The sequence below is a fragment of the Drosophila sechellia genome, chromosome 3L (assembly GCF_004382195.2).
Source record: "Drosophila sechellia strain sech25 chromosome 3L, ASM438219v1, whole genome shotgun sequence".
Classification (NCBI taxonomy): domain Eukaryota; kingdom Metazoa; phylum Arthropoda; class Insecta; order Diptera; family Drosophilidae; genus Drosophila; species Drosophila sechellia.
The window spans coordinates 3624294-3634343 of NC_045951.1; the positions used below are offsets into that span (position 1 = coordinate 3624294).

Genomic DNA, 10050 nt, shown 5'->3' on the forward strand with positions numbered 1-10050 from the left:
TCGATACTGAGATGATTAAGAAAGCTGCATGAAAGGGGGAAAGTTCGAAAAGAACAATCTACTCCCGATTAAGTTTCATAAAATTTTCAAAAGCAGGAATGGTAAAGAAATCACATAAATAGTTTAACTTTACTTCGAGCAAATTTCCAAATCCCTTTTCTTTAAGACCCCTACAAATCGCTGTCTTTCGGCGCCGAAATCCCAATTCTGCACACCCCAACCAATCCAATTGGATTATGTCCATGGATAAGCCATTCGGTTCGCTCCACAAATTACAAGTCCACAGCTTGGCAACCTAAAAAGTCAAGTTCGCGCAGAAATCTCCGGCCGCAATAATTATTTCATTCGATTTCAGTCTATGTTTGAACACGAATGTTTGTGTTTATGTCGCATTTTAATGTTTGAGGGGGTATGAATTAGTCATACAGAGCTGCCAATAACAAAGAGTTTCGCTCACCGGCCGGTGGAATTTTTTTTCGCATTTCTGTGCCCCGTAACACAAATGGTAATATATTTCACAGGGTACAAAACAGACAACATGCAAACTTGTGTATCAAACTACTGCAGCTGCTGTTCTGTCCATTCTGCAATAGCCAAAACAATCAAGTATCAATTATATTTCAATTACTTTGTAGACCGCTTTCAATAGGGCAATATATCGGTGTAGGGAATTAGTAATTCTTTTAAATCCTAGAAAATTGAATAATTTATAAAAAAAAGTTGACCTTACTAATTCTAGATCCTCTATTTCCGTTTTCCAGGTGAGAAGCCGTACACCTGCCAGTGGCCGGAATGCGAGTGGAGATTCGCCAGGTCGGACGAACTAACCAGGCACTACCGGAAGCACACGGGGGCCAAACCCTTCAAGTGCATCGTGTGCGAGAGGAGCTTTGCGAGGAGTGATCACCTGGCGCTCCACATGAAGCGCCACTTGCCCAAGAACAAATGAGGAAGGCGCAGGGTCGAGGGCCCAGCTGCAAATTTGCAAATTGAACTATATCACAATCCAAAGGACTTTAGCATAGATAAACTGTATTCGTTTAGTTGAAAGGTTAACTACTAGATGGTACACACTCTACTGTAGGAACAGCTAACCAATTGCGGGTGGGGAGTACACTGTTTATTGCCCGCTTGATTAACTCAAACGCGAATTAGACCTAAGTAAATGAAATTACCACCTGCTTGACGAACATCCTACTGTACCAACTAACCCGCTCCATAAGGCAAATATACCCTCGGCACCACAATCACAAATTAAACTAGAATAAAGTAGGATTACGTTACTGTGTATAAACATACTTCTTTGCATATAGAACAGTAGATCTACTTAGATGTTTAATCAGATTTCGCATCCTAGGTGGGTTAAGTAGCAGTAGTCCCATGTATTCTATTTGTATATCACTATCGTATGTATCTTAGTGTCGTAAACCGTTTAAAAACCACCAAAAAGTGCTGGCACAAAAACATCCAATAAATTTATTTGAAGAACATATTCAATTTGATTTCTTTCTTCACTTGGCATATTTTTTGGTCCAATCCCGTGCATTCTTGTCGTGGAGCTCGCGGTTTCCCTTGAAAACATTTGCGACTGAGTCATCCATAGGATCGTGTGGATTCGGGTCCGCCAGCAATGACATTATCGATATGAGTACCTTGGACATCGACAAAGCTGGCGACCACTTGGAGCTGAGAATATCCAGGCAAATGCGCCCAGATACAGCTATGTTGCAGTGGTAAGTCTTGGTTAGAAACGCAAGATAGGGGGGATGAAATGGATAGTTCCTGGGAAAGACTATCTCCACTCTAAAACGCCCACCTTCGTAAACTGTTTCCGAGGGACCTGGGATCGTGGCTACCCAGTGGAACATATTGTCGCCCACCAACTCCACCTTACACCCTTCCGTTTCATCGGATGAGAAGTCTGAGATCTCTCGACGCAGCCTACTCATGGTGAGGGGATCACCTTGGGTGGGTATTCCGGATTCGATGCGAAAAAGTCTTAGCACCCGAGAATTTCTTTGCAACCACGCAAATTCAGAGGTTGAGGCAATTGGCACATTATCAGCCGCAGTTGGTAGGTGCATCTGTGGAACTTGGCTTGCAGTGTCTCGAACAGGCCGATTCGAAGGTGTAGCTACTGCAGTTGAAACCGATCTGGGGCCACGACTTGGCGACACAGCGACTGTTGGGCCAGTTGCTTGACGATCAGGAGTTCCCATAGCATGGGTAGTCAAAAAAACAGAAACAAAATAAGGTCGAGAGCGGACTTCTTCCTCGGCAGATCCTTCATTTTCCTCAGAATCTGGACTAGCAGCCAAAGCAGCCACAGCCTCGACTCTCTCTCGTTGTATTTCTCGCATTATCTTCAAAATAAAACAGGGTATGAAATGAAATATGTATATGCATTGCAAATATGCATGCCCTACAACAAAGACATAAGAATACTCTAGTGTTTTTGCCTACAACTCACCGGTGTTGAGAAACGAGCTGCGGGACGCCTGCCCCTAGGGGCTGCGCGGCCACCACGTGGTCTGCCGGACTGGGCCCTTGAGTTACTACCACGGCGCAGAGTGTTGGACTCGTTTCTGAGGTTTCCATTAGCTCCCCCACGTGCTGCAATCCTTTCACTTCGTCGTGCTGGCATTATCTGTAGTTGAGCACAGCGAGTATGGCTAAAATAATACAGAAATATGCTTCACCACCAACCAATTTAGAAAGAACCCGCTTTCACGCAATGGAATATCACAGGAATAAAAAATATATATGCTTTTCGCTTTTCGCCAGAATGTCAAAAAAGTAATGAGTCACTCGATACTCTAAGCAGTGATGTGCTACTTTATATCGATATATAGTGCTTGTGAACACTTATTTTATCGGGCTCAAAATAAAAAGAAGCAACACTTCCATATAATTTTATAACTTCATATATTGTAAATATTTCAGCATCTGGTGTTTCCATGACTGTACTTTGATTAAAAGCTTAATCTATTTGCAATTAACGGCCTGATTTGCTTGTCACTAATTTATGGCCATCGCCTGGACTTTAAACAATTATTAACTATTCCCCAATACGTGCCTGGCAAAACAAACACAAATCACTGAAAGTTTTCCCCATTCGAGATCTCTTCGAAACGCTCCACACGTCACAAAGAGCTTCATAAGTTTTTCTATCGACTAAAAAGACAATAATTTCATTTAGATGAGAATGTAAGCCCGATAAGTGTGACTACATGCCAAACGAAATGTCTTGGAACTCAATTGGGTTTTGTTGTACTGGGCTAGCGATCATTATCAAAATATTTTGTACACGAAACAAACATGTCAAGCAAATGTATTGGCCCCCTTCCCCAAGCCTCGAAAGCCACCCGAAAAAATTGTTAAAAATAACAATAATAATTTCAATTGTCTGCCTGCATTTCGATTCGAACGCGTCATGTTGTTTTGATTGGGACGATGATAAAAGTAATTTCGCTTTTGCCCCTCCGATAGTGTATTCGTTTATAGAGTAGAGTTCAGAAACCGAGCTAAATATATTTTATACAAATAAGAGAACCCGTTCGACTTATTAATTAGGGGATTATATGATTCGTAAGCTGGCTGAGACGGAGGTTAGAATTTCTTTACTACAAGCATTAGATGAAAATAAATGAATTATTCAAGTTATTATCCAAAAGTTGTATATTGCCTTGATGCCACAATCCAACAATAATATGCTAAATATGTGATTTATAATGCTATTTTTCCGTTGTGTAATGTTACTTATGTTGTGAGTACTCGATTATGCCGTTTCCGTGGGCGTTGAGACATTGGCATGCCCCTTTCATTCATCCCAGCATCTCGGTATCCACGGGCACATCCCCAACCACATCCATCCGCATCCACATCCACATCCATATCCATCCAGTGCCATTCCATTCCAGCACCACTCTTCAATTGTGGTGCGTTGCCTGCTGATTAATCATTGGCCGACTGACAGCTCAACTTTGCGGCCACAACGCTTATTAAATTGGCTTAAGATCGACGGATAAACTTAAAGTACGTGTAGGAATGGGACCCCACAACTGGATATTATGCATATAGTACGTCGCACACAGGTATTGTCTACAGCACCCACTTGGCCACATGGGATACGATATTGTTCGATGGCAACAAAGCCTCGTGAAGTTGATTCGATTTCAGTCAGATCGCACAGATGTGATAAATCGCATGATTTCAATTAATTTGTGTGCGAAAAGCGAGAGGAAGTGCACTCATTATGCCAGCTTTGTTAATTTATCAGTGGAGTTTATAATGATATACGCAAAATATGTTTTAATTTGCAGCTAATTAAGTCGCGGAACACTGATTGATTTGGGATTTGAGGTATTTGTGAATAGGGAATAACAAATGAATGGAATCGGATGAGATGTTCAGCAATTCGAAAGGTGATTCAATCATTAAGAAGTTCTCTTCCTTGTGGGCGGATTTCTCTATCTTTAATATTAAATAGCAATGCCGTGCCCCAAGTTGCAAGCTGTGAACGGATTTGTATTCTCATTCAATGACTATTGCAGTAACATCCAAATGATATTAACACGTTACTACTACCGCACACAATGTTTTAAAAACCTACAAGATGTCCTCTTATTCATGGTTGTTAGCGTTTCCTACTTCCTCTACCACTAACATCAATTTGGCAACACCTTTTACTTTCGTTCGGGCCACGAGTCCAGCTGCCGCAACACCCACAGCGACTCAAAACCCACATTCGGATACGTGCAGATATATACATATGCTGCAACTCCTGAGCAGGCTCATCCATTTTAAGCCAGGCCATAACATAAAAGCGCCCATTAGCCAAATGGGGGAGGACCCCCCCGGGGTGTTGCTTCTTTCATGGGCGTAGGGGCGCAAAAGGAGGCAGCAGACGCCATCACTCGTGCCCGTCTGGTAATCGTGACAGACATTTGGCAAAGAGGCGGACAGGGGGATATGGCCATCCACCGCCATGCACCGCAAGAAATTTGTAATTTAAGCACCTATCGTGTTCTATTTTGGTTATAGTAAATGCAATGCTTTAGTTTGGAAATGCCATTTGTATCTATTTTGTAACATTTAGACAACTAGAACGAATTCTTGAGCTTGGATACTTCTCACCGGATGCAAAGTAAATCAATTTTTCTCTGCGTGCACCTCCTTCAACCACCGAAATCGAAAACCGAAAAAACGGAAAACCGCGAAACAGGAACCGTGGCTAGGCTAACTAGTCTGAGATGTTGGCCTGGTCTACGAGTACGATCCACTCCGCGGCAAAATGGTGTAATGGTAAAATGGCAATACTTTTGGCCAGACGTGCGCCTGCTTTGCATACAACAATATGCGACAAGACAAGACAGCCGAACACAAGACAAGCTGGCTAAAAACGGCGACAACTATAATTAAGCTTAATTGCTGTTTAGTGTGAGTATGGGCAACTTTTCGCAGTTGTTCCCCCGCAGGAGAAAAATAAATAAACAGCGACTGAGACGGAGACAGACGCCCACGCACCACTCCACGTATAATTAAATTAAATTTATAATGCGAATTTCAACGCGATAAATAAGCCTAACCAGGTGTTTTTCGGGGCGCACGGGGGGTGTGGCCCCAGTTATCTGGGTAATTGAAAACTTAAAGCGCACTTATCGCTCACTCTCATTGTTTTTCGTGTGTCGGAGAAATTAATTAGCAATTAAAAATGCAGCGCACAGCGATCGGTGGTTAAATGCTACAGACCCACAAACAGCAAGCCCGGGTCTCTCTAATCTGCTGCAAAATAATTCATATTTATAAATAGACAAACATTATTCAATGTGTCCGAGCGAGAGCCCGTGGACCGAGAACCGTAAATTAAATCAAAATCAGAATGAAAACGATATGGTCTTATGCCCAGAATTTATAACGAAAATAAGAGCCAGAAACACAGTGAAATCGAAAATACAAAAAGGGGGATACCAAGGTGGTGAGAACCCGACAGAGGAAATGCCCTAGGTAGAAAAAAACATATTATTCCCGACTAGCCCATGCAAAAGTGTTTAAAATATTTGAAAAAACGGTATAGCTTACGAATGATGCAACCTATGATTATGTTCAATAACAAGTACTAATCGATGAGCTCATAAATCTTGGACCTTTTACAATCCACCCCTAACAGCCCAAGCAAGACACCCTTTCGAAAAGGGTATCCAAAGCCATTTGGCCAGTGTCCGCCCACAAAAAGAGCGTTGTTAGCGGTTGGCAGTTGGGAAGTTGGAGGTTGGGAACTTGGCCGCCGTCCGCCGGTCCCTGCTGTCCGTTTCTGGCCTTTTCAGCCCGGCTTGTGACTCAATGCAGCTGCAGTTGATCGACCGATCGATTCGAACTGCAAACAGAAAACAGAAACTGAAACTGAAAACGGTTGCATTTGGCAATGAACTTTTCGCGGCGAAAAAAGACAAAAGTCTAGACTCCGCTGGAAATGCGCTGGCAAGCTGACTTTGAACTCGGTCAAGTCGAGACACATTTGCGAAACTGTTTGCATATTTAATTGAACACCTACAACAACAATAAATGAGCTGCAGCTGCGCGGAATCGCTTTTTCGCAATAATAAGCATAAGCATAATAATAATCAGGCGCAAACAGGCTCAATGCCCAAAATGTGGCCAACGGGCGAATAAGCCAAGTCGTGCTCGGCCAAAACTAATGACCATATTTACCATATTTAGCGCCGAAAGCTGGCAATCCTATCCTTCGGTGGCAGCCTTGGCAACTAAAGTGTGGCATAGTGAGTGGATCTAATACTTGGGCTGGCAACCCTAGCCATTATCGCCCGTTTACATCAATCGATGGGCTTTCGATTTGGCCAGAAGTGATAAGGTTGTCCTCTGACACTTAAGACACGAGTTTCGATCCATTCATGCTTATAAATAAAATGGGTCCATAAGTACTAAATTTTAAATAAACTACAAATTTAAAGAAACTTATAAAAAGGGTCGGTCGCTAACGCTGTGTGATAATTTGACAACTCTGATTCGTTGTCATCTCTAGTTGTTTAGTGAGAAATTGTGAGAGAAAGTCACAATTAAGTCTAGAAAATACCAGATGGCAGGAAAAGTTTTCGAATTTGATCGATAAGAAATTTATTTGAATTTCTCCAATATGGACGCCAGAACTAGGCCCCACGAACGTATTTGCCGTGACGAAGTGGTGCAGCTTCTTAGAAACCCATCAAATAAGCCCCGGCGAATTATATTGATTCTGGATTCAAGATTTATCCCTGAAGAACTGAGGACCCCCAATCGTGTGATACCTGACATCTACATATTTTCCGGACCTGCATTACCAAATTTGTCAAGCGGGCCTTTCATGCCGCTGAATCTGTCCAATGAGAACTCGTGGGTTTACTCTGTTCTATTGCAAAGTCCAATAGTTCGCCCTGCTTATCCTCGTCGAGTTCGCTACACTGCTGTACCTAAGTGGAGTCCTTCAATACGTACGCGAATGGGACGGAACGAGGTTTTGCCGGAGGACATTGGAGGATTGATTCTGATGGCAATGATAGTGAACCCAGAATTAGACACACTAATGCGCCTCGATCCCATCAAAGCCATGTCCCTGATCCTACGCATCGCAAACTACTTTCTCCACTGAGTCGGAATAGTAACAGAATAATACGCATCGGAATTGTAAATTTACTTGTTATTATTGTTTTTATTTTTGGAGGGTGAACTGAAGGAAGACATCTCTTCCAATGTGTTTCCCTAATATAAATGCAACTGAAAGTTTAACCAATTGTTATATTTTTCGATATCTTCGAGTGCGGTGGCACCATGAACAATCGCTTCCTGCAGCCGGCGACCTGTACATCACTCTTCATATGTCAAGCCGATTGTCGTTTATGAGCTCGATTCAGATACTCGATACTTGTCCCGGAGTCGGAGGAGCCGTTCGATGCCCGCGGATACTCGTGATTAATTGTGGGGCACGCGACGAGGCGATGCCAATCGGCTGCCCCAAGTGACAAAAATCAATGCAACTGCAAATGTGTGAGACGAGCAAGTGTGGTACAGGAGCGAAAAGGGACGCGGCTGACAGGAGCCATAAATCTTGGTCGACCCCAGAAGTCGCAGATGTCACGGGGCGACTGGTGCCCACACAGAGTCCCTTATCGGGGGCAAGTATCGGGTCTTCTGGGGAATGTACTCGCAATGGGCACTGGAACGGAAGTTGGCCACGATCAATCTCAATTAAACTGATAGCTACTGCGCGGAGGAGTCGCCTTATTCACTCGCCTCTCTTATTCCTCGAAGGCATGTAATGGTGTCATGGTATTTATAAAGGTAAATCAGTTTCGTTTCGATCTTTTTGAGCCAAGTAGGTAAAGCTTTCTTTTCTCGCAAGTCTCATAATTGTTCGGTTACATCGTAAAATGGTTAAAAACTATACTGCCTCTGCAGATAGGTACATATATTTACCAAATAAATGAAAATGCAACTGTAATGCTATAGGGAATAGCTCGAATGACCTAAAAATTTGTTCAGTTTATTATGTGAGTCGTATCATAAGTAAGGCCCAAAGTAAGGCCAACACCTCAGTCAGATTCAAGTGACAATCTAACACTCGCAAGCAGCTCTCTAAATTGCGCACATCCGCTTGAGCGCGGCAAAGGAGCCGCAATAATTTACAACAATATAGCGCGAATAAACGCGACCAGGGGCGGGGAAGAAGGGGGATATTGGCCATAAACTGAGCCAAGAGCACGCGTAATTTGGCCAAACATTTCCATTTCCATGCAAATGGCAGCCAGCGAGCGGCAAATCAGCGCCCATGAAAGCAATCGCAATTGCGTGTTGCACAATCGTTGTGAGTTAAAAAAGAAAAAAAAAAGAAAAAAAATCAAAATAAAAAGACGACAGACAACCTGCAGCCTACACAGCCCCGCAGAATCAAGAACCCAAAGCCCAGAGAACATGACATCAAATGGCAAACAAAGACCAATTACATGGAAGAAACAAACTTAAAGACAACCAGGCAAGATTTGCCCAGAGAAGTCGAGCTGGTTAACACTCTCTAAAAAACTCCAAAATAAACCTTGTCGAATAAATAGTTCAAGATATCTTTATTTTCATATATTTTTATTCTAATTGATTTATAACAATTGCAAGTCTAATTACTATTTGCAGCTCTGATCAACACATGCGACGTATAGAAGTGACAGTACCTCAACCAATATAGTGTCACAGAAACCTCCAAACACATGGCACATGGGCGGCCAGGCAAAAACATTCGCCAAAACAAAAAGAAAACCGGGGCCACATTAAAGCCCACGAACTGACTCACCGTGGAAGATGCGTTGGTCGTCGGATTGCCAGGCGCAGTTATGGTAGTGCAACATAGAACCCCATTTGGAAGTCGGCTGCGACTGTTGCATGCTAAACGTTGCTAAATTCAAGAGCGACCAACATTTATCACACTACGCCTATCGCCCTTTCGCGGCCCCTTTCCGTCGCTAATTAATGATAATGTCAGGAACTAATATGCAGAGGGACTATAGGAAAACTCCTCCGTCCGCCAGTTCGCCAGTTTATCATCAGTTAACGTTTTCATTAACCATATGTCACACGCACGTCCCTCGCATTTTTCAACCCTCAGTTCGTCCCGGGGATCCTTGAAAATTAAATTATGCGCTCGGGGTCGCGTGTCCTGCCACGATTTCTGACCAACTTCGGATGACTCAAAAAATACATTAAAATGCATACACATATACACTGGCGAAAAAAATGCTAGCTATCATTAAACTTTCTATTTGCTATAGTAAAATGCAAAAAATGCTCGTTGTTTTATATAATTAAAGAGGCAAAGTTATTTAAAGCATCCTTGATTTCATTTTGTTTCAGTCAACTTGTATACAAAAACTTTTTTCTCAGTGTCCTTCCTGTTATCCTAGTAGATACCATACCCATTTCCCATAAATATCTCGAGGATCCTTCGCTACAGTTTCGGACAGTTGGCTCGTGTCCCGGTCTAAAAGGTGTTAAAATTGTGCCACAAAATTG

The 10050-nt window shown here is 42.7% G+C and overlaps 3 protein-coding genes across 4 annotated transcripts in view; 2 read left to right on the plus strand and 1 right to left on the minus strand.

Annotated features, from left to right (window-relative positions):
• LOC6610650 (dendritic arbor reduction protein 1) overlaps positions 1 to 1492 on the plus strand; it is a 27301-nt gene extending 25809 nt beyond the window's left edge. The window contains 1 exon segment of the mRNA XM_002035181.2: positions 762 to 1492. Coding sequence (XP_002035217.2) covers positions 762 to 949 — 188 coding nt within the window. The 3' untranslated portion in view covers positions 950 to 1492.
• LOC6610651 lies at positions 1439 to 2806 on the minus strand. Of its 2 annotated transcripts, XM_032718641.1 has the most exons (3): positions 2707 to 2801; positions 2471 to 2647; positions 1439 to 2363 (listed from the first exon to the last, which is right to left on the minus strand). In XM_032718641.1, exons 2-3 carry the CDS (start codon positions 2642 to 2644, stop codon positions 1512 to 1514), a joined length of 1026 nt encoding a protein of 341 aa, XP_032574532.1. In that variant the 5' UTR covers positions 2645 to 2647; positions 2707 to 2801; the 3' UTR covers positions 1439 to 1511. The 2 variants fall into 2 exon arrangements, with proteins under 2 accessions (XP_032574532.1, XP_032574531.1); XM_032718640.1 differs by having other exon boundaries at positions 2471 to 2806.
• A 4235-nt stretch (positions 2807 to 7041) lies between these two features.
• On the plus strand, positions 7042 to 7782 carry LOC116801085. Its single transcript, XM_032718654.1, has one exon. The coding sequence runs from the start codon at positions 7154 to 7156 to the stop codon at positions 7643 to 7645; it is 492 nt and encodes a 163-aa protein (XP_032574545.1). The 5' UTR covers positions 7042 to 7153; the 3' UTR covers positions 7646 to 7782.
• The last annotated feature ends 2268 nt before the right edge of the window (positions 7783 to 10050 follow it).